The sequence below is a fragment of the Balaenoptera borealis genome (assembly GCF_965194805.1).
Source record: "Balaenoptera borealis genome assembly, chromosome: 3".
In the NCBI taxonomy this organism is placed as follows: domain Eukaryota; kingdom Metazoa; phylum Chordata; class Mammalia; order Artiodactyla; family Balaenopteridae; genus Balaenoptera; species Balaenoptera borealis.
The window spans coordinates 154,277,382-154,302,899 of NC_138866.1; the positions used below are offsets into that span (position 1 = coordinate 154,277,382).

Consider the following 25,518-nt stretch of genomic DNA (forward strand, 5'->3'; position numbering starts at 1 on the left):
TTAAGCAGATTACCTCCATCAGCACTGAGCCAGGAGTCAGGGCTGAAGTCACCACTGCAAATTGCTGAAATCAACTTTTAATAAGTTGATAAGCACTTGTCAAAAAAAAAATTGGCACAGATGCTGGGTGAATGAGGGACAGAAGTGGGGAAGCTTTCCAGGTAGAGAAAACAGCATGTGCAAGAGCCCTAGGGTAGGAAAGCACTTTCCACGTTCATTCAAACAATATTTGAGTTTATTATAAGCTAGACACTTTGTTAAGCTCTGTGATGACAGGACACACCAAGATGACCTTTGTTCTCATGGAGCTTACGGTCTAATGGCAGAACTGGATGATCAAAGAATGTCACAACTGAATATATTATCACAGGCTTAAATAAATACTACAAAGAATGAGTGCCGTGAGAGGAACTCAAAGACAAACCTGGCAGGAAGTTCAGCACCCGCTAGGAACTAAAATGAGGACAGCACAGGTTGAGAACAGAGACCAAGAGGGGGGAAAAGATGTAAGGTGAGGCTAGAGGAGTAGGTAGGGGCCAAATAATCCTGTAGCAGCTTACTGATCATATTATGGATTTTGGTCTTTTACTTCTGAAGTCAATTAAGAAACCTAGGAGTTTTAGGATAAGCATGCATACTGGGGCACAGGGAAAGAGGGGGTACTAATCAAACTTGGATTTTGAGAAGATTGTTTTAAAAAGACAGACTGTACGGGACAAGAAGGGGTATGATACTACTTAAGAGGCTACTACAGGAGTACAAAGAGAAGAACAGAATGTGTGTATGTGTGTATGTATCTGTGAGTTGGAGGGAGGGGGGATGTAAATGGTCGAAAGTACCCATGAACGAGTGGAAAGATATGAGGTGCTCAGGAGTTAAGAACTGAACAGAATCTGCTAATCGGTCAGGTCATTCACCCTATCAGATAGGTAGCCCAACTGAACCAGGTACATTGGAGTAGGAGTAGTCTTTAGTCTCTATTCCCTAATTGGTCAGACAAAAGAGTGCATCTCTTACTTAATACTACTGTAATAAAATTTTTGAAAGTATCTCGGGAGCGCAAGGACTTTCTCTGACACCACAACACACCTTGCTGGTCTGGGACTCAACTAACCTTTGTCCAGTATCAAATAAATACATACATACATAAAATAAATAAATGTTTTAAGAGTGCACATACACAGAAATACCATAATTCCTATACACTTCTTCCCTGATATTAAGGTGGGCTTCACTTAAAATGTTTTTATTAAAAGATACAGGCAACGTAACAGCTCACCCTGTTCTGGGCACTGTGCTGAGTGTACAACCACCCTGAGACGGGTCCCTGAGTGTACTGTGATCATCTGAGTTGTACAGATGACAACACAGTATTAACTGGTAGACTCAAGATGCAGATTTCAGAGCCTAAACTCACGTAGTAAAGTAACAAAGACTTAGAGTTATTCAATGATAACCTTTTCAGTTCTTATATTGCTTGACCTCTCTCTGTGCAGCATCTGGCCTACCGAAAGACAGGTCCCTCTCTGGAAACTCTCTATTCCCTTGCTGGCCTTTCTCTTGTGTCACTACACTCAGACCACATTCAAATGAAGAGCTTCTATTCATCAAAAGACCATTAAGAGAACTACCACATTGGAAAATATACCTACAATACATATAATCAACTAGCTTTTATCCAAAAAAAAAATACAAAGCAAATCAATAAGATAATCCTAAAGAAAAATAGACAATAGACTCAAACAGGGCATAAACATGAAAAGTTGCTCAACTTCATCTAGTCAAAAAATGCAAATTAAAATCTCCAATGAGATTCACTAAAGACCAACCAGAAAGGGCTAAAAGTGTCTGCTAATACCAAGTATTGGTGAAAATGCAGAGCAACAGAAACTCTCATTCACTGATGACGACAAGTGTAACTTGGTATAATCTCTTTGCAGAAGACATCGTCTACTAAAAGTGAAGACACACTAAACAATCCAGCAGCAATTCCATCCCCAAATACATCTTAGAGAAAAACATGCACATGTTCACCAAGAAAGATGAACAAGTGTTCATCTTAATAGTGGAAGCATTATTCTTAATAGCCCGAAGTAGTAAACAACCCAAATGCCCATCAATGGTAGAATAAATACACTGTAGTACATTCACACAATAAAATACTAAACAGCAATGAAGATGAATGAATTCATAATGCAACAACAGATAAATTTTAAAAACATGAAGTCAGAATAGTGGCTGTCTTGGGGAAAGAATGGTGCTGGCAGGAAGATCCTAACACATGGGTCTTACAGTCGGGACAGTGGCTCACTGGCAGGATAAGGTTATCAGGTAGAGGGCAATGAAGGAAGCTGAAGAGCTGCCAATATTCTACTCCTTGAGCTGGGTGGTGCTTACATGGGTGTTCACTTTGTGATAATTCATTAATGTACACGTGCTATTTGCGCTTTTACATAGGAATTATGTTTCACAATAAAAAGGTATAAAAAATGAAGTCAGCTCCCAACACGTAAGTCAAGGTAATTTACGTAAAATCTGGATTTACAACCAGTTCTGGAAAAAAAACGGAAGATCCAGCATGCTGTCTTCGCCACCGGCAACAATCAGCTGGGGCGGGGCAATATCGGCCTCCTTCAGAGGAGCTCCTGCTCTCTGACCCCACAGCACCCTCTCTTCCTGCTCTCGTGAGTCACGACTCGCCTAACACCATTCCATACTCGTCTCCTTGACACTCCTTACAGCACATGAACGTAAAAGCATGCGCATGTGTGAATTATAAAGCCTAGAAGCAAGTGTGCCATTAGCCAGAGCAGTAAATTTAACCTCAGATCCCTCACCTATGAAACAGAGGTCACAAGAGCACCTACCACAATTGTTAAGATCAGATGAGGCAATGCACATAAAACAGCTGGCTTAGTATTGTCACAGAATCAGCACTCAGTATTAGGAGGCTATTATTTATTATTAACACACATTTCTCATATTTACAACTAGGATGTAAATCTGCTTGCCATGGCCACTGTCTTCTGACTTTACAGGAAATACAGCATCAAAATATGGGTTGGTATACGTTTGTTTAATTAAATACTCCAACATGTATCACTGTTTAAAAAAGAAAAATAGGGACTTGCTGGTGGTGCAGTGGTTAAGAATCCGCCTGCCAATGCAGGGAACACGGGTTCAAGCTCTGGTCTGGGAAGATCCCACATGCCACGGAGCAACTAGGCCCGTGCACCACAACTACTGAGTCTGCACTCTAGAGCCCACAAGCCACAACTACTGAAGCCCGTGCACCTAGAGCCCGTGCTCTGCAACAAGAGAAGCCACCGACCGCAATGAGAAGCCCGCACCACAACGAAGAGTAGCCCCCGCTCGCTGCAACTAGATAGAGAAAGCCCGCGCAGCAACAAAGACCCAACACAGCCAAAAATAAATAAATAAATTTATTTAAAAAAAAAAAAAGAAAAAAGAAAAAACAGTAAATAAATCTTCCAAAGTTCCTTTACATGACACCACTGGGAAAGATTTCCTACAATTATACTTTGAAAAGTACACTTGTGTTTACTTGTTTTTGCCGAACCACGAATTTCTCCCCATCAGGGCTTTCACTGGTCTGATCAGTGTCAGGTAAATGGATACCTATGAAAATACACTTTAAGATAATGGATTTTAAGACCTCAGTCATAAAAAGCCCTCAAAATTAAAACTGACTTTTCAAGGTAAACAGCATATGAACACCAAAAGCAGCTCCCTATTTTTCACATAGTTGTTAGTGTACCAACACCTAGCCAATACACTTAACCTAATTCTTGCCCCTCAGACAAGTATACATTTTCCCCCCAAAACCCACAAAAGTCTAATTCCAAATACTTTTTCCAGAAGCCAATCTGACAGTAAGCCCTCCTAAAACGGAAGACTACGAATTTCACCCACAAATACAATGATAGCTAATGAACTAGTCACCCACAATGTCCATCGTCTCACAGACACAACACTGAGCAAGAGAAGCCATATACAAGAGTCCACACCAGAAGATTCTGTTTGTGTAAAGTTCACAGGCAAAACCACAGTGTTTACGGAATGCATAAGTGGTAAAATTATACAGAAAAACTAGAAAATAAGTAATATAGAAGACAAGATACTTATAATCTTTGGGGAAAGCAGGTTATGATCCAGAAATGGCCTGTTAGGAATTCTAGTGCTCATCATCATTTTATTTACAGTATTTTATTTGTTGCTTTCTGCCCACACCATTAAAATGGTCCACAAGTACAGCATAGTGATATGTTCACTGCTCTATTTCTAGCACCTAGAACAGTGCCTGGTTCATACTAGGCCAGCAGTGAGTATCTGTTAAATACAGAATACAGTTTCAAAAATCCAAATTGTTACATATTTAACAACTGGCTAGACCCTAAATATAATAGTAACAGCCAGCTTACTGTCCATTTTCCATGTCAGTATATTCAAGGAGTTATAAGTATATAAGTAAATTCTAATTACTTTATAATTCTTAACCTTTTTCTCCTATTTAGACTTTCACCAAATGCGTGAATGTATCCAAATTCAACTGAAACATTTTTTTTTTAATTAACAAGGGAAAACGCGGAAACTCATGTGTTACAGTAAGCCCAGGCTCCAGATGGGATTCTACCACCTTCCCCAACCAAAAAAGCACAGCAGAGTGCTACGCTCTTATAAGATGACCTGGAGTGTGCTCATATTTATTTTAAGAGTAAAAACTCAAATTCTTTGGATCTTAAAAATGAATTACACATTTCACAGCTGATTATTACAATACAGGGCAGCTAAAAACTATAAGCCTTTAGAGGACAGGGATCCAAAACAAAATGTGCTCAATAAATACTTGCTGAACTAACAAAAAGAATCTCATTACTGATAACCTCCTGAATTTTAGCATTATGTATTGAATTAAGAGAACAATCATAAATTAAGTTTAATTCAGTTATCAAAAACTGTGTACAAACCCAAAAGATTACTAGCAACAATTTGAAAGAGTGAAAATTCCTAAAATAACCAAGAAAAAAATGAACTTTCACTCTTTGGGAATGTACACTATTTTTAAAAAACAAAAACAAAAAATATTTCAGCAAATCAAAAATAATTTTTTTAATCAAGCCAGGCATATACTAATCTTATGTCCCTAATTAGCATCCCTGCAAAGTAATATTCGTTCCAGTTTTCACCTCTCTTCTGGGCATGATAAACTAGAATGATTGAGGTCACTCACCGATCAACTCACTTCCCAGCGTTCTATCAGCATGAAAGAGTTAAGAGTGTTCTAATATACACTGAAATGCACCTACAGCACAAATTAAAACTTACCTTTTGATCTATCCCAAAGTTAAGGGCTTTCTGAGATTCAGTATTAACACTACATATGTAACAGGGCTTGTTAGTAAATCTCAAATGGTATTTTGTGGTATGAATTTTGGCAACATTGGTTTTCTCATATTAAAACTACTCTGTGGGATAGTCGATCACTCAGAGTCCATTATTTTCACACATTTTTAGGATATAACATGAAATTCCCTACCCATGAACTCATCGCACACACTTCTCATTATTAAGAATGTATCTGTTTAGGAAGGCATGGAAATCAAGCACCTGGCTAACCCATAAAGAAGCAACCTGAAGCCACTCTTCTCTGCAATAAATAAATTAGGAAGCACTCTAGGTCAGCAGTAGCAAAAGACCTATTTTTATTGCTGGCTTATATTAGAAATACTATACTAAAACAGACCAATTTTAGATTAAATTCAAAACTTGGTAAACTGTTCTAACGTGTCTCTTTCTACAAGATTAAAAGTTAAGCTAAGAAGGTTTTCCAAGATTGTCTTTCAAAATTCACAGGTGCAAAGCAAGTTCTAGTCAAATATTTCAGAAATATCATACTAGACATAAACTATCTTTTAATCTCTTATTTAACATTTGATCAAAAACTCTACGAATAAAAAATAACTCTGCTTGTCCCATGGCTGGTCTCCAGCCCCACCACGCTCCGTCAGTGCTCGACCCTGAGTGCGTGATTGGCACGGAGCCTGCAGTGAGCTGTGGCTGGGCGGCCAGGGTCCAGTGGCACCACACGTGGATTTACAGACGGACTCGTGGTCTTTCATTACACTGAATTTTTATCATGTCAGAACTACGTCAATAAACAGGATTACACTTCCAATTTTTTCACCAAAATTATTATTTTTAATGACACTTTCCTTCGCAGCTTGGTGATCTGTCTTGTTTATACTCAGTTTTATTCTTAGAACTGTACTGAGTTTACATTTGGTCTCTAAATAGAAAAAAGATTAAAGAGCACGTAAAAGTCAGAGCCAGTACATTGTTACCAGGCTTGAAAAAAAAAAAAAAAAAAGCAGTGAAACTACTGTAATCTTTCTCCTTCAAACCAAACAGGAAACAGTACTATATATACTACATTACAGCTCTCAAAGCCACAGATTGATTTTAACCTCATTATTTGTTGGTGTGGATGGCTGACCTCCACTATCACTCACTAATGGGGAAGCACTGTAGATTTGAAAAGTACCTGTCTAATGGAGCTGTCCTAAAATGAACTTAAGAGTTATAAATGCAGTCAGGATTATCAACCAAGCACATAAATGACAGTTTTAACCACAAGCATCTACCATGTCAAACACACTAACGTAAAAAATTAAGTCTTCGCTTTAAATACTATAAAAAATATTTCTAGTGAAAAACAAGTATTGTACAAATTTGGCAGGTAAAGAAAAACATTACTACAGTGAAGCCCAATAAACGTTGGCACACACAATTAGTGAATTCTCATAAAGCACAGTGAGTTTTTAATTTACCTTTAAAGCAGTATGAAGCAAATACCAATCACTAAGTACCAAAATTAAAACTACGTCATAACAGCCACTGAGGACACAATTCCTATCTATAAGGACTAATTTTGTAATTAGTTTTGTTCATTTTGCTTTATTCTACAGTTTTTAACTTTCAAATGTTCAGCTGTTAAGGAAAGTTCATTGTGCCTTATTTGATAACTATAAATCAATTCCTAAGAAGTGGTGTAAATAATTTCCATACTAAACTACATTATAATTTTAAAAATAATCAACCAGGCGAAAAACATTCTGTTCCTGAGACAAAATGGAAACTTTTAAGCAGCAAAATCTAATAAGCATACAGTACAATGTTACATTTTATTGCTTCCTCTTAAGTGAAACAGCTTAAAAATCCAGAAGCCACTGCACTTGCTTCAGCCACTTTCTGTGATTCAACAAATGGAAATGTTCCCAATTATTCATATCATTTTCTTACATAATTAAACAATTCCTTGGTGAAACAGAGAACCGCCCTCAAATTCCTGTTTTCAACTTTTGAATCATTTCATATCAGGTACACTAGTAATTCTGTTTGCAAATTCAGATGTATATCTGAACTTTTCCTTTATTACTTAAGTTAATATCATGCACTGAGAAGCCCTTTCCAACTGAAATATATATTTTTTAAAAGCATCCTACCCTTTCTTCTAGTATTTTATGATTTATCTTCTTTGCACTTTTTCAAACATTTCATTTGGATTTTTTTTTTCGGGGGGGTGGTCTTAGAATAAATTTTTTTTTTTTTTTTAAAGAGGATAACCAACAGTCCCAGCACTATTTATTGAATAATCCATCCTTTCTCCAGTAATCTTCCATGTTATTTTTATCATACAGTCTCAATTTTCCCTCTTGCTGGCTAGTTGAATTTAGGCAAGTTACTTTATCTCTCTGTGTTTCAATCTCCTCATCCATAAACTGGGGAATAACAGTAGTGCTCACTTCATATCGATACTGGGAACTACATCAGTTAATTCACGTTAAGCACTTAGAACAATAGCTGACACACATTAAATGCTGACGATCATAATCACTAAAAGCTCATAAACACACAGATGTTTCTGGACTCTGTGATTCCAATGTCTATTCCTGAGCTAAAAGACTGCTTCAAATTACTTTGAATTTATAACACATTAGGTTTTCTAATAAGGTATTCTTTTTCCAAAAATTTCATGGCTATCATCCATTTATTTTATCAGATAAATTTTCTCATCAATATGTCAAGTTTTCGACAATACCGCACTGGAATTCTATTTGGAATTGTGTTAACATTTATACACCAACTCTAGGAAATTTGGTATATTCTACAAGAGTCACTCTCCCCCATTCAGAGAGTATATTTTCTCATCTCATTTATTGAGGTTTTATGTCCTTTAAAATTAGGTAAGTTACCAACAATTGTTATATTTATTCCTAGGTACAACCGTTTTGGAGAAAGATTTAGTGGCGTATATCAGAATTTTAAATGCACATACCCTTTGACCCAGAAATTCCACTTTTAAGAATTTGACATACAGTAATACTATATAAGTGCAGATATAAAAATATAAGGCTACTTATTACAATAAAATCCTGGAAACAAATTAAATGTCTATCAGTAAGGCAATAATGACCTGCAGCATATTCATGGGATGGAATATTCAACCATTACAAAGAATATAGAATCAAAGGTACTGGTTTCGAGACGAGTTCTACAAACTATTACGCTAAAAGCAAGAAAAGCAAGCTGCAAAATTAATGTCTTCACTTTTTTTTAACTGGGAAGTGGAGGAAACAAAAATATATGTAAAGTATTGAGTACACAGCCTGGTTCTTCTTAAGCATTTTAATCACCTTACAAAATTAAACGTGACTTGGTTGGTTGAATACTATTTCATTTCACCTATCTTTTACGGCCTGCCTTGCTCTACATAAGATTTAATGGTGGCCTCATAACACAGCATTTCAGAAAAATAAGCTTTCAACTGACATTCTACTCATAAATATTTAAGAATGCAAACGTCCCTAAAATGTAATGTTTAACTAGTGATATTTTTCAAGATGCCATAAAATCTCAACACCATAATTCAAGAGAAAATGTATGACTCCTTCTAAATCATCATTTTACTATGGCAATCTATTGAAAACTTACTTCACTCCATACATGAAATAACCTTCTTAGAGTGTGTGGTCTTGGATATTAAGTGCCAGAGATCACACTGCAGGAACACAGTGACACTCTCTGTTAATACGGAAACAAAGCCTTTCCTCCCAAGAAAAGTAAATAATGTAAGCTTATTTTAAAATCATGCAAAATTCTGCCTTTTATTCTAAATCTTTAGATTGTTCTTAATCAGTATTAAGGTCAAAAAGGTACACATGAAAGTTTTCTTAAAGAGAGAACACTAAATTCCTTAGAAGAATTTATTCACTACTAAATGTAACCGCTAACTTCTGCCAGCCAAAAAACAAGGTCTTTAGATCAGAAACTCCAGGGCCTTATTATACCTGCTCCGAGATACTATGAATAAACATTTCAAACAGAAAAACAAACAAAAACAATCAAACCAGTACCTGCGTAAGCACTTTGATACTGTTTGAAGTAATGAATTGATTTTTAAGGGAGAAGATTTTTACTCTTCACATTTCTGTATTCCTTCAATCGTTTAAAAGAGCAGGTACTATTTTATGGTGAAAAAGGTTAAAATGTACAAAAGGAGAGAAGAATATTAACTGATTTTTAAGAACTTCAGCTTTTTAATGTCATATACAAAGTGGTTTGAAAGCACTGAGAAAATGGCATAATACTTCAAAGCACATGGAAAAATTGATAGGAAAAAGTGTTACTTTTTTGAGGAACCCACACGTCTTTGCCAATTTTTATTGTTTAGAGTTCATCTAATTGTCCATTTTTAAGGATATTTTGTGGTACTTCTGAAAGTTTAATTCAAACTAAACTATTAAAAACTGTTAAGAGATTAGTTTTTTCAATGTTACCGTAAGTAAATAAAACAGAGTTAAAACAACAAAAATCCAACCTACTCCACACAGGCTGAGTGTTTGCCGTCCCAATGTCTTGTCGCGGGCGCGCGCATACCAGCGACAGTGACATCAGATCGAAACCACACGGTTTCGCCAGGGACCAACCACTCCCGCAAAGACAGCAGCCGCCGCCCACCGGGGTGGCTCCGGCCCGACCTCCGCTCCCCGCGCCCGGCTTCCCGGCGGGACCTGTTGCGCGTTCCTGCCCGCCCTGCTCCCTCCCCGCGCGGGCATGAGCCGGGGACTGCCAGCGACGCCGCCGCGATGCACCTGCCTGGGCCCCGGCCGTCCCCACCCCCGGCCGCCCGCCCGCTCCTCGGGCCCCGGCCCAGCCGCCAGCCCGCGGGAGGAGGAAGACGGGCCCCCGGCGGGACGGGCCCCCGAAGCGCTCACCTTGGCGGCCGCGGCCCTGGCGGACATCTTGTCTCTCCGGTGCCGCACAACGCTCCTCGGACCCGAGACTCCTCGCCGCCAGCCACCGGTTCCTCACTCAGCTGCCCAGATAAACATCTCCCGGGAACGAGCGGGGCGGGGGCGCCGGAGAGGCCCGGCCCACGGGGAGGGGACTCAACTCGGACAAAAGTCCGCGCCGCGCCAGCCCCGCCCGGGGCTCCCCGCGGGGCGCGCCCGGCCGCAGCCCCGCCACCGGCACGGGCCCGCCCGCTCAACGCTCGGCAGCACCGAGCCCTCCGCGGCCCGCCCGCCGGCTCCCGGCGAGCCGCTTCCGCACGTAACTTCCCACGAACGAGCCGCAACGACGGGACGTGGCGTCGGCGGGCTGAGCCGGCGCCCGCAACTGCGGATGGCCACGCAAACCTGCCAACCCGACCCGGCCCACTGAGCATGCCCGGCCGGGGGGCGGGGCCGTGGCAGGGGCAGGGCCGCGCGTGGGGGGCGGGGCCGCGGCGGGGGCGGGGCCACGAGGGCGAGGGGCGAGCGGCTGGTCAGCTTCCTGTCCGGACGCGACCCCTGTCGCGGAAGGAAAAGCCCAGTTTCCGAAGTAGCTTGGAGACGGAGTTTCCTGTTTGTTCGCATCAGGGGTCAGGCGGAAAGCGCCCCCGAGGAGCGAGCCTCCGTGTACCCAGCCTTTGCGACTTGAACAGAGACACACCTGGCCGCGGCCCCCGCCGCCCGCCTGCCTAGGCCTCGCTGTGAAGTGCGTCCTGGCTGTCGCTGTGGACGGATCGACTGCCCCGCGGACACTGGTCACGGGGTCACGGGCACCAGGGGGCTCACGCACACGAGGCCTCGATATAGACCCAACACCCCCTTCTCCAGCCGGTACAGACAGGGATCCCAAAAGCATATTTTTGGCATAAAATATGTTGAAATTCTTAGTGGCGAGAGAAGGGGAGGCGCCCAGCAGAAAAGGCTGCGAGGACGTTCGGTCCACGGTCCGGCTGATCAGCCCGCAGTGCAGACGCCCTCACTAGACACCAAGGAGTATTTAAGAAACCTTTCCCGCCCTCATTATTCTACACTCTGTAAAATGTAAAGCTCTTCACAAATGTCAGGAATTCTTAGTAACATTAAATGGTAAGCTCCTTAAAAGTACCTAGTATAGTGCCATAAAAGGTACACAGGAAACAGAAAAAAGCAGAAACATCAGGTTTTAAACGATGGTTTTCTCTTTAGAATTCAAACTGTATGAAAAGATCTAACTTGTAACCAAGAAATATCTGTATATCATACATAAATATCAATTAAAATTTCAAAAATATCATACATTTTGCAACCTGAAGCTATGGAACTAGAAAAAAGCATTCTGCAAATCAAACCCTTACTCTTTTTTTTCCCCATGCACAGAAATGGTTACAGTCACTTTTGTTTTAAAGTCATGTTGGATGTGACTTTTGTTTTTGGACAAAGTATTATCTATTCTTTTAAGAACTGTAATTAAAACTTCCTTATGAACAAATACTATTTTTTTTAAATTGTGAAATATTTTATTTGAAAAGGTAGCTGTGGAAGACCTTCCACATTATCTTTATTAGTCTTCCCATTTAATAAGATGTGCAATCAGCATGACCTGCCTAGAACTAGACATCGTACCTTTAACAGACCTAAACCTAGAAATGTTATCTACAAATGCACTGAGACCTTTCCTCTTTCCTCATTTGTCACTTTTCATCAAGCCTACCGTATATAAGTTAAATGCTAGATTACATAATGATCTGTCAAAGATCTAATACATCTGATGGCAATTTTAGTTTATTTTCCTTTTGCCATGGTTTTAAAAATAATGAAATCAAGCAAGAAATTTAACCTTGAGAATACTATGCTTTAAAAATTACATTGATAAAAATATTTCAATGAAAAATAGTATACTTTAAAATTTTTTTCAATGGTAGTTATAATATCTAAATTAAGCTGTACGAATGGGAGAAAATATCTGCAAATGAAGCAACTGACAAAGGATTAATCTCCAAAATTTACAAGCAGCTCATGCAGCTCAATATCAAAAAACCGAACAACCCAATCCAAAAATGGGCAGAAGACCTAAATAGACATTTCTCCAAAGAAGATATACAGATTGCCAACAAACACATGAAAGGATGCTCAACGTCACTAATCATTAGAGAAATGCAAATCCAAACTACAATGAGGTATCACCTCACACCAGTCAGAATGGCCATCATCAAAAAATCTGCAAACAATAAATGCTGGAGAGGATGTGGAGAAAAAGGAACCCTCTTGCACTGTTGGTGGGAATGTAAATTAATACAGCCACTATGGAGAACAGTATGGAGGTTCCTTAAAAAACTAAAAGTAGAACTACCATACGACCCAGCAATCCCACTACTGGGCATATACCCTGAGAAAACCATAATTCAAAAAGAGTCATGTACCGCAATGTTCACTGCAGCTCTATTTACAATAGCCAGGACATGGAACAAACCTAAGTGTCCATCAACAGATGAATGGATAAAGAAGATGTGGCTCATATATACAATGGAATATTACTCAGCCATAAAAAGAAACGAAACTGAGTTATTTGTAGTGAGGTGGATGGACCTAGAGCCTGTCATACAGAGTGAGGTAAGTCAGAAAGAGAAAAACAAATACCGGATGCTAACACATATATATAGAATCTAAAAAAAAAAAAAAAAATGTTCTGAAGAACCTAGGGGTAGGACAGGAATAAAGACGCAGATGTAGAGAATGGACCTGGGGACACGGGAAGGGGGAAGGGTAAACTGGGACGAAGTGAGAGAGTGGCATGGACATATATACAGTACCAAATGTGAAACAGATAGCTAGTGGGAAGCAACCACATAGCACAGAGAGATCAGTTCGGTGCTTTGTGACCACCTAGAGGGGTGGGATAGGGAGGATGGCAGGGAGATGCAAGAGGGAGGAGATATGGGGACACATGTATATGTATAGCTGATTCACTCTGTTATAAAGCAGAAACTAACACACCATTGTAAAGCAATTATACTCCTATAAAGATGTTAAAAAATTAATTAATTAAGCTGTACAAGTTTTTTTAATGTCTCTCCTTTTCTCTAAAGAATCAAGAGAAAGTTTTTGTCATTTGTAAAAATAAAGGTAAAAGTTAGTTGTCAAGAATTAAAAGCACATCTCCATTCCTACAGTTTATTTCCGGGGAGATGGTTTGATAAGAAGTGGAAAGTATAAAGCATAATCTCAGATAGTTGCCCCTTTAACAATGAAGAGTTTATCCTTTGAACATCAAAAAAAGATTCACATTATACCACAACTTTAATGCCTACATATGGATGTGATTATAGCTCCTCTAGATCAATTATATGGGAAGAAATACAAGCAAATTTGAGATTCTCATTTAGAATTACAATAAAGTTTAACCAAGAATCTCTTTCGATTGCACAGACTATTTCTGATCATCTAATGCAAACTGAACAGGAAACTAAAAAACCACAACACTTTCAAAGACAACTTCCTGTGGGATTTTTGGTGTCTGTGGCTCAGAATGAAAAAAACAGCATGTGTGCAAAGTCTTTATAAATCTTAGAACCATTTATTAAAACAGCTTTGACCAAATGAACAACTATAACCACACCCACATTTTACATATGTATATTTATGTTTCTGTTACCAAAAAAATCCTTAGAAAAACATATTGTTATTTTTAGTATGAGTTGTGAGTTTACACATGAAATATAAAGGGGAAGTATGGCACTGTGGCAGAAAATGAGACAGTTTTGATAATGTCACAAAAGAGGACATATATACAAAATACTAGAATTAGGAGAACTTTATCAGAGCATTGTAGCAACAAAATAAGTAATCCTAATCTCACTCTTATGCCATATCTTTAAAAATTCTATAAACTGCTTCAGAGTTTTCCTCTGCCGATAAGAGTCATATAACACTGTTAAATAGGGAAAAGTATTTAAAGGTTCATAAAGTTTCTAGATTTCACAGACCAGTAAAATTTCACAAAAACAAAACAAAAGAAACAAAAAACCCACTTTAGGGGTACAATACAGGATGACCAACTTTTAATCTTATTTTATTTTGCAAAGTAAAGAACATTTAAAAACAAACATTATGAACTGTACACTTAAAGATGGTTAAAATGGTAAATTTTATGTAGATTTTTGCCACAATAAAAAAAAATACCAAAAGAATGTTACTATCACCAACATCATTTCATTTTTTTAAAGGACGTAGAAACACTAAAAACAAGTCATTTTTTATTCAGTTCAAAATAAAGAACAGTATTCAGTTCACAATAAAGAACAGTCCTTCCTAAGAAGAGTTCCTCCTAAGAAGAGTTCCTCCTAAGGAAGAGTGGGGCCATCCTTCCTCTGACCATGGCAAGGTAGAGCTTTCTCTTTTTTTATTATACTCAAGGAACTTATTTTCTCAGACTCATCATTGTAAAAGAACTTCTGTGAGATATTTTCTCAGCCTCAAACAATAAATGGAGATTAGAAGAAATCTTTCTATCCCACTTTAGTTTGGCATCTGTCTTTCCCAGACGGCAGGGAGTACCAAACTCATTGGATTAAAAAAAACAACCAGATATATTCCTTAACAGAAGCTAAACAGTCTGGTCTCCCAAAGTATAATGTTTGGATTTTGTTTACAGTTTATGCATGTGTAAAACCTTTATAATAGTAGTCTTTTAAAACAAATAATAAACATAAAATGTAGAAAAGTTAGTGGAACTCCACTGAAAAAGAGGTAAATATATTTTTATATTTAACATAATTTTCTTTTTTTTTAGGAAATCATCATCTTGTTACACTGAAATAACAGATTCAGGTACTGATCATCAAAGGATCAACACACCCATCAATGTTATAGCATTATTGAAAGTAAGACAAGCCAACACTGATGCCTCTGTGTGATGCGACTGGAAGCACACAGCCCTCTCTACAAAGGACACCTGCCCCAAGAGTGGCACCTGAATGAAATTCACCTATAGGGCAACTTCCACAAACAGAAATACAAGAGCTGGAGATGCACCTTAAATGACTCCACGAGGAAGCAGACAGACAAATGCAGAATGTGGGAGGTTCTATATACTATATAGAACTATACTATACTATTCCTACAGTATATAGGAAAACTCAGCCAGTTTTCAAAACAAATTAATAGGAAAAAAGAAAAGAAAAGCAAGTTGGGACTGCTATGGACCTTATGTGGATGGAATCCTTAAATCTACCTATTGTAAAAAGACATTTTTAAGACAATTGGGGAAATTTAATTATGGACTAAGTGCTAGATGATACCAAGATATGATCGTGGCATGTGGCCACATAAGTAAGGTATCCTTTTTGAGGAGATGCATATTGAAACATGCAGAGCTGCAACAGCACCATGTTTAGGACTTGCTTTAAAATACTTCAGCAAAGAGAAAAATTTAAAAATACAGGCCAAAAAAAGCAGCAAAATATTGAAAATTGTTGAATCCAGGTGATGGGCATATAAGAGGTTTAATGTATCATTCTTTTTACTTTAGGGTATTTTTGAATGTTGGTGTACATTTGAAATATGTTATCATGAAAATCAATAAAAACAGAAATATTCCTATCCGCAAAGGTAGGGAGATTACAAATAATTGTCAGAAATTCTTGCCATCCCTGTTTGGATGCCCCATTGCAATGTGACAGGGCAGCTCTTCTCAACAAGAGGTAGAGTCTTTCTTTTCTACCCCTTGAATTTGGGTAGCAGCATGACTTGTTTTAAAGGGCAAACATGACACAAGCAGAAGCCTGAAAAGCACTTGGGCATCAGGGCTTGCTGTGTCTTGCTGCTGAGGACCCTGCGACCTCCAGGGGAAGAAGCCCAAGTTAGCCTGCTGGAGAGGTCACATGGAAAGGAAACAAGATGCTCTGGCTGACAGTCTGCCAACCTCCAGAGACATGAGCAAGGGAATTCTAGACCATCCAGTCCCAGCCAAGCCACAAGCTGATGGCACCAACCTGAGTGAGCCCAGGCAAGTCCAGCAAAAGAACCACTTAGCTGATCCGAGCCCAAACTGCCAGCCCATAGAACCATCATTATTTTTAAAGATGCTTAGTATTGGGGTGGTTTGTTACACTGCAAGGACAAACTGATACGTAAGGCTAAACCTATAGGAGTACTACACAAACACATGCAGAAGATTAGCTTCTTAGTACTGTGGGGTACGTGGCATGTGCTCTGTAAGTGTATCTGAATGGGAATTCCACATCGCTAGAAAATGATATATGTAGAAACTGCTCTAAAGGCAACAAAGGCTTAGGTAGACTGCCTCCTTTTGTATGTATAATAAGGGCTATAAAACCAAGTAGTCTCTCCACTGATAAAGGCAGGTATGACCGATAAACTACGTAGAACTTTTTTTTTTTCTTTTAAGGACTAAAAAGGTCTGGCTCTGCCCCCTGGTCACCTATGATCAGACACTACACAATAGCCTTTGGGATTGCTGGCAGACGGCCCTGCCTGTCTCCTCTGACACAATTCTGCAACCCAAGTAGCCAGTACATAGAGAGAGCATACAATCTCCTGTCAGAGTCTGGCTGACCCGCCCTCCCCTAAGGGCCGCGCTGGGGCTACCCAGCACCCAGGAACACATCTAGGACACTTTCCAACTGGGCATATTTCACCCTGTGGACCCTAAGGACAAACATGACCCTAAGGACCCTAAACAAATCATGTTTCTTCTTTACGACAGATGTTCACCAGCGGATGCTGGATTCAGACATAAGGATTAATTAGAGAGTGTTTAGGGTGCCACAGAAAAACTAAACCAAAGTCACTGAGCTGCATAATGATGTTTTAGCTAAGGTATTTTTTTACTAAAACAAAATATTAAAGGATTTTAAATTGACTGATCAATTTAGCTGAATCACATAGCTTTAAAATAATCTTTGTAAGGATTCTGTAGCTCATCTTAGTATCATTAGCAAAATACTGTACTTGTAAAAGAAAAATTCAACATAGTTAAATATTTCTCCATAATACTAGTTATTTATTTGGAAATATTTGAAAGTTAATTTGATACTTTAATTTTTGATGAATATGGCTTTCAGTACGTTAGAATTACTTTTCGCACAAATGCCACCCACATTTGCATGCTAATTTATCCAGTCTCTTCATTTATATTTTTAAAGGTGCAGTATAATTTTTTGTAAGTACATTTTTTAAAGCACAAGAATCTTATAAGTAAATGACCATATTTTATACTATTTTGAATTAGCAAACTATTATTTAGTAAATGTTGCAAAAGCCTTTTTGGACTATGGGCTTGGAATTAACATTATTCAACAAGGTTTAATGATACAAAAAGATGGTATTTGGGAAGAATGGACTTTAAAAACTAGCAAATAAATAAATAAATTGGTGGCAGCTTCATTATTTGTGGAACTAAACTTAAAGGGGACAAATGAAAACTTGAGACTGAGCTGAAGGTACAGTAGAAACTAAGGGCCGCAGACTGAGGGAGTGCTTTTGAGCTCCTGCTCCTGGCAGTTCTACCTTCTCTTTTTGAGAGGGCCACACACAGAGCTAGGAAAAGCCGTTAGATTCATTATCTTTCTACTTAAAACCAAAATAAATGTCCTCTTTGGTTAACAAAGTGTGGACACACATGGTGAAGGCATCAGAAAGAACACGATGGAAATATCTGGGAAAGGTCTTCTGGGACTAAAGTTTCCTCATCTACACAACAGTGGGGGAGGGGCGTTAGGGGTGGGGTGACCCGGAGGGATTGATGTGTGGGTGGGGATGGGCTGGATTAATTCTCAGACCCTTTCTAGCCATAACTTTCAGTGATCTGAACAGTCAAAAGCTGAAGATCTTTTTCATCCCTGAAGCTATGAGGCCACTGTGGGATGTGGTTATTCGTAGGTCTTACAAGTTTTGGAAAGATACATATTATAAAACCATATAATTTGTTTCTATGAAGAGCTAACTTTAAACGAGTTTAATTTTAAATGTGATTAATATTTCCATGAGAGTACCTTTATGAAAATGAAAAGTTTTATAAAAGCTGGGCAAATTAAAAAACATGTAAAAATCCAGCTTAACTTAAATCTGTGTGTGAGAGTGTGTATGTTTTGAAAGGGTGTGGTTTCCTGACTGGATTGTTTGGAAACATTCTGACAAAGCCAAATTCACTTCTCTGATATCCTGAAGGCAGCAACGGAACTGGCACCTAAAATAGCACAAAAGATGATATTCCTATACATATAATCAATTTAAGTCAACTGAGAACTGTGATTTTAAAAAGATTTCTAATCTGTATTCTCCTAATTCCTTTTTAGAGATAGTCTACACCAGGGGTCCCCAACCCCTGAGCTGCAGACCAGGATGGGTCCTTGGCCTGTTAGGAATCGGGCTGCACAGCAGGAGGTGAGCGGCAGGCAAGCAAGGGGAAGCTTCATCTGCTGCTCCCCATCGGTCACATTATCCCCGAACCATCCCCCCCCACCCCTTCCATGGAAAAATTACCTTCCATGAAACTGGTCCCTGGTGCCAAAAAGGTTGGGGACTGCTGGTCTACACAATAAACTGGATTGGAAAATTTAGCAACACTTTGCATGCTTTTCACTCATTCACTCATTCATTCATTAACTCATGTTTCATCTATTCAACAAATATTTATACATCTCTTTATTTTTTACAAATATTTATACATCTCTTAGTATATGCCAGAAACAATGTCTTTTAATGTTTTTTCCAGTTTTTCTTTTTCATACTCCTTTACTATCACGCCTGCTTTTGTTAGGTATGATGCCATATTCAGATTACTCAAGAATACATTTAATGGGACTTCCCTGGTGGTCCACTGGTTAAGAATCCACCTTCCAATGCAGGGGACGCAGGTTCAATCCCTGGTCAGGGAACTAAGATGCCGAGGGGCAACTAAGCCCACACGCCACAACCAGAGAGTCCACGCACTGCAACTACTGAGCCTGCATGCTCTAGAGCCCACGAGCCACAACTAGAGAGAAGCCCGTGCGCCGCAACAAAAGATCCCGCGTGCCGCACCCAGGACCCGACTCAGCCAATAAATAAATATTTTTTAAAAAGAATACATTTAAAATTGAAGTACGGTTGATTTACAATGTTGTGTTGATTGCTGTACAAACAAATAAATAAATAATTTTTTTTAAAAAAAGATATTTAAAATGTGGTACTAAAATCACAATGCTCTCTTACTAAGGGAAAAACACACCCCCCTGGGTCAGCCCCTCACACTGAGGTGTCAGGAGGAGTGAACAGATTCCTGAGTAGTTTGGTACACTCTACCATCCCCCCTCAAGGGAACTACAGTCCTGGCTGGACATACTTATGCTTCTTCCACTATTGTTAAGAGAAGTTATTCTTAGGACAACCAACTTTTAGAGAGTCAACCCGGGACACAGCAATACAGACAAAAGACATAATAATATAATACATAATAAGTAACTATACACGTTACTGCTTTAACATAAAAAATTAGGTGCTGATGGAAATTGTATTATTCTGCATTATTTCCCTTTCTGTTACATAAATGTTATTATTTAAACAAAACAACATGAACTAGTTAATAGTGGCAATCAATAGTAATTAATAGGACTAATTAATGTGTGAGAAAAATATAACAATATTTTTTAATGTTTCTGTCCTATGATACAGCACTGTAACTCTTTTTAAATTATTTATTAGATATTTAAATTTTGTAGGCTTTATACTGTGTACTTTTAAGGTATATGAATGTAAGACTTCTTAAAAGGAAAATATAAATGCAAGGCTAAACAGATATTACCTATATTTAAGCACCACCACCACACACAGAAATATCCTGTTCCTTTCTGCTCCATGATACAGTAGGGTATTTTTACTCTTTCTGTTTCCTTTCCCCATAATACCTGTCTGAACTGCCTGAAGCTGCTGAGACACCCCTCTTCTCTTCCTGTGGTGGCAACAATGAACACAGTCACATGTAAAATTCACTCTGACTTGCCGCTCTGCCTTTGTCAGGCCCACAAGACAATGATGCCTGGTGTCAGTCCAGTGTGATGATATCAAGCTAAACATCCTCTCAACAAAAACATTTCAGCGTGGAGTAGTTACAATTTTATTTACTAGCAAGAGCAGGTTTTTAGACTTGTGGGAATTCATTTCAACCCTTCCAAAACTGTCCATCCACTTTGTATCTACAGGCTGTTTTGTTAATCAGGTCGTCTGCACCTATACCTTCATCAAATAAGCTACGTCTAAAAGATCCACTGTTTTATAAAACTCTTCATTTTGAAATAAGTATAGATTCACAAGAAGCTGCAAAGAAATGTACAGGGAAGCCCCGTGTTCCCTTCACCCAGCCTTCCCTGAGGTCAGCAATGAATACAACTCCAGTATCACTCTGATACCAAAAATGCACACTGGGACAACCCAAAGACTGTATTTAGATTTCACGAGCTGTACGTACGCTCGTGCGCGCGTGCCTGCACGCAGCTCTACACCACTTGTATAAACACACCCAGCAGCCCCCACTCACACTCTGCCTTCCCCACAGGGCTCCCTCCTGTCAGCCCTTTATAGCCACACCTGTCCGGTCCCCCCATCCCCTAACCTGGCAACTACTAATCTGTTCTCTATCTCTGTAATTACCTTACTTCATGAATATTACATAAATGGAATAACATAATATGTAACCTTTTGGAATTGGCTTTTTTCACTCAGCACGATTTCCCTGAGGTTTCTACAAGCTGTTGCGTGTACCAAGGGCTCCTCCCTTCTTAGTGCTGAGCAGTGTCCCACGGTATGGATGGATTACCGTCTGTTCAACCATCACCCACTGAAGGACATCTGAGGAGTTTCCAGTTCTTGGCTGTCATGGACAAAACTGCTATGAGTATCTGTGTACCAATCCCTGCATGAAAATAACTGTTCATTTCTCTGGGATAAATGCCCAAGAATTCAAACGCTGAGTCTCTATGGTGAATCCACTTTTAGTTTTGAAAGGAACTGCCCAACTATTTTCCAGAGAAGTTGTACCATGTTACATTCCTCCCAGCAATGAATGAGGGATCCAGTGTCTCTGCATCCTTGGTGTTATCACTATGTTTTATTTTAGCCATTCTGATAGGTGTGTGATGATATCTCATGTGGTTTTAATTTGCATTTCCCTAATGGCTAATGATGTTGAACAGTTTTTCATGTGCTTTTTTAAATTTAAATTTTTATTTTTATTTATTTATTTGGTTGCATTCAGTCTTAGTTGCAGGATCTTCCTTGTGGCATGAGGGATCTTTCGTTGTGGCATACAGGATCTTTCATTGCGGCACGCGGGCTCCAGAGCGCGCAGGCTCAGTAGTTGGGGCGCGCAGGCTCTAGAGTGAGAAGGCTTAGTTGCCCCGCGGCATGTGGGATCTTAGTTCCCCGACCAGGAATCGAACCTGCATCCCCTGCACTGGAAGGCACATTCTAAACCACTGGGCCACCAGGGAAGTCCCTCACGTGCTTTTTCTTTTTTTGGCTGCACCATGCAGCTTGTGGGATCTTAGTTCCTGACCAGGAGTTGAACTGGGGCCCTCGGCAGTGAAAGCAAGGAGTCCTAACCACTGGACCTCCAGAAAATTCCCCCATTTTCTCATCAAATTGTTTTTTTACTGTTGTTTTGAGAGTTCTTCATACAGTCTAGATACAAGCAGTTTGTTGGATGCATGGTTTGCAAATATTTTTTCCCAGTAAAGGGCTTGTCTCTTCATCCTTACGGATCACACTTTTGGTGTCCTCAGCCCTGTTCTAAGTCCTGAAGATTTTCTTTTATGTTGTTTCTAGAAATTCTATAGTTTTACGTTTTACATTTAAGCTTGCCTATCATTTTTAAACCATCCGAATGGACAAGTTACACCTCTCTCTCTCAGAGAAAATAGTTTTTGTTTTTTTTTTAAATTATTTATTTATTTATTTTTGGCTGTGTTGGGTCTTCGTTTCTGTGCGAGGGCTTTCTCTAGTTGCGGCAAGCAGGGGCCACGCTTCATCGCGGTGTGCGGGCCTCTCACTGTCGCGGCCTCTCTTGTTGCGGAGAACAGGCTCCAGACGCGCAGGCTCAGTAATTGTGGCTCACGGGCCTAGTTGCTCCGCGGCATGTGGGATCTTCCCAGACCAGGGCTCGAACCCGTGTCCCCTGCATTGGCAGGCAGATTCTCAACCACTGCGCCACCACAGAAGCCCAAGAAAATAGTTTTAAAGCAAAGATGTAATTTGAACTTGTGAGATCAAAGTTTTAGTTTGAGAAAGTTGCCCTTTTCTGATGACTTACAAAAAAATTTTAGGGCTTCTCTGGTGGCGCAGTGGTTAAGAATCCGCCTGCCAATGCACGGGACACGGGTTCGAGCCCTGGTCTGGGAAGATCCCACATGCCGCAGAGCAACTAAGCCTGTGCGCCACAACTACCAAGCCTGCGCTCTAGAGTCCGTGAGCCACAACTACTGAGCCCACGTGCCACAACTAATGAAGCCCACGCACCTAGAGCCCGTGCTCCACAACAAGAGAAGCCACCGCCATGAGAGGCCTGCGCACTGCAAAGAAGAGTAGGCCCCGCTCGCCACAACTAGAAAAAAGAAAGCCCGCGGGCAGCAACAAAGACCCAACGCAGCCAAAAATAAATAAATAAATTTAAAAAAAAATAAAAAAATTTTTAAGCAGTCATTTCAAAAAATGAGTCATTTTCTCGCCATATGAGTTTTTGCCTCAACTAAACATAACAGCAAACAACTCAGGTACAGTCGCTCCATCCTTTTCTAGGCTTCTTATACATCATCAAAGACCATTAAGCAGTTTTAAAGAAAGAGCATACAAATGTCTGTTTTACTGTACCTCTTTTCTCCATTCTCATCTTCAATGTATTTCCAAATTAGAGAAGGACAATTCTTTTTGTCCTGCACTTTGGAAATATGATTTTATGACAGGGCAATATTTTAACATCATTTGATGGCTGAGAACAACAATAGCCATTTTGTAGGCAAAGGTGCTAAGGAGGCTATTTCCTTCCACTTCTATAAATTCAAACATCTCATTAAGTGCTTCTAAACATTTTGAGGAAGCTGAAGAGCGACCAAACACTCGTATTATGAAAGTATCGCAGGTAAATCTTTTTAAGAGTGTTGTGTATGAGGCGTGCAGGCATTTACTAGGTAAGATCATTTCAGTTTCTTTGGTAATAAGTTTATAGACTAACTGGGATTTCCAAAATTTACATTTGCACTGCCTGCTGAATAGGCAGATGGATAAGCAAAGTAGGACAAGATATCAACAATCTTGTACAGTCTGTTTACCGAGATCTCATTAAAACCGTCACAGAAACAAAGATGATTTGAAACTTCAATTTTCAAATCAAAACACCTAATAGCTGGGCAGAACATTTTTGTTGCTCTGATCTGATGCATCACTTGACATACTGTAGACACAGGATGGTGGATGAACCCTGACAGAATCAGCTCTACGCCATAAGGGCCCAACACATCTGGAATCAAGATTTCCTCTTTTTTTTGCCCACATGGCACTTTATTGCAACTTCTGAATCAGGAAATATAACTTTACTCAGTTCCACAGAGTAATAGGGGAATAAAGCCGTGATGCATTCCTATGGCATGCCCAAGATTATTCCATGCCAGTTATTTTCATTTGAGTATTGGTGTCTTTGAGGGACATGAAAAAACTTTTGATTGATTCAGAAATATATATATATACTTGCCTATCTCAGCCCAAGTTCATGAGATCCAGTGTCCCTGTGTTCTCACCCTGCCCCTCCTGATGCCCTATTCCAACTCTGCTCTGTGTATTGCACATTATCTCTGTTTGGTCATCCCCCTCCCTGATCCAGTCCTCCTGCTCCTGGTGCATCCCTCCATCTGTTGTTAAAACATCGCAGTCACTCAGCCTTCTTTTTCAGTGAGGTCTGGGCCAAACTGTCAGTGCTATTTTAATCGTTTTCATCTTAATTATCTGAATCCTTAGAAAACATGATCAGAATGTTCACAATGTTAACATTTTAACCATCCCTATCTTGACACAAAGCACAACAGTTAGACAACAGTCCGAGTCAAAGCCGGATTCTTTAACACTCGTGGTTGCAATGCCCTTAATTACACACTTAAATCTCCTTGCTCGGTGAGGAAACAATGGGTGATGCTTTACTGTGACCTGCAAATCATGGATGCCATCAGAGGTCAGGGTAAGAAGAGTGACAACGACCACAGAAGGCAAATAATCCACGCAGGATCCAAGAGACGCTAAAATGGCATTGTTTCCAGCCCATATTTGGGGGGCCACCTTATGGGCTTTGTACTTTTCCCCAACTTTCAGTACCCATCACCAGAAGCCGGGGTTTTTCGTGTCCCAGGGAGTCATTTCGTGGGACACAGGATCTTCAGTGCTAGAATTAGGACACTCCTCGCTAAGGAAGTTAGTTAGTCCCCCAGTGATACCGTAGAAGAGCCTTCTAGAGGGCCCTAGACCAGGATGGCCCTCTCACCGGCTCCAGGCAGACCTTTCCTGTGCTCATTGTAGAGGACCGGTGGAGACGTTTCAGAGAGCAAATAAATGGGTATCTCTCCTTCTCTTCCTCCTTCTCAGCCACATCCCCACTTCATTCTTAGTCCAGAAGTTAAAACTGGTCCCAGAAAGGAAGAGGCAGAGATCAGAGGGGCAAACTATAAACTTGGAAGGCGCAGTGTGCAGACTCCTCCAGACATTTCTACTCAATGCACAGAGAAAAGTCGTACGCAGTAGCCCCATCGTGAATACAAAGCAGCCTTCTCCATCATCCACTAATGTTTCCTTATTAGGTGCCATTCACTACTCTACATGTTTGGGATACAAGAAAGAATCTACAGTCTAGAGAAGGAGACGATATAAGAGATAAGAACCAGAGAGCGAGAGCTAAGAGCAGGTCGGGGCAAGGGAAGCAGAGAAGAGAAGGGAGGTTTGCTTGGGTGGAGGCTTCGGGGAAGGCGTCCCTAGGAGATGGCTTGGGGGGAGGGTAAACATCTGAAACAGAAAACCATGGACCCAAGAATAAGAGTTCCTGCATTTCAAAGTCCCTGAAGTACCTTCAAAGAGTACCACCGGTTTGAGGGCTGCTCTTCAAAAACAGGACACTGACATTTCCCATGAGCAGCAAGAAGAACCCACCAAGGGTAGA

General features: G+C 40.0%; 1 protein-coding gene across 11 annotated transcripts in view; it reads right to left on the reverse strand.

The window, feature by feature from the left end:
* Positions 1–25,518, reverse strand: part of TJP1 (tight junction protein 1) — a 339,138-nt gene that overhangs the window by 103,523 nt on the left and 210,097 nt on the right. For 6 of the 11 annotated variants that reach the window (XM_082385989.1, XM_082385988.1, XM_082385997.1 and 3 more), the window contains exon 1: positions 10,296–10,716. The exons of the other annotated variants lie outside the window; for them this stretch is intronic. In XM_082385989.1, the coding sequence (XP_082242115.1) occupies positions 10,296–10,322 (27 nt within the window). In that variant the 5' untranslated portion in view covers positions 10,323–10,716. Of the gene's footprint in view, positions 1–10,295; positions 10,717–25,518 lie in introns of those variants that run through there. 11 annotated transcript variants of the gene reach the window in all.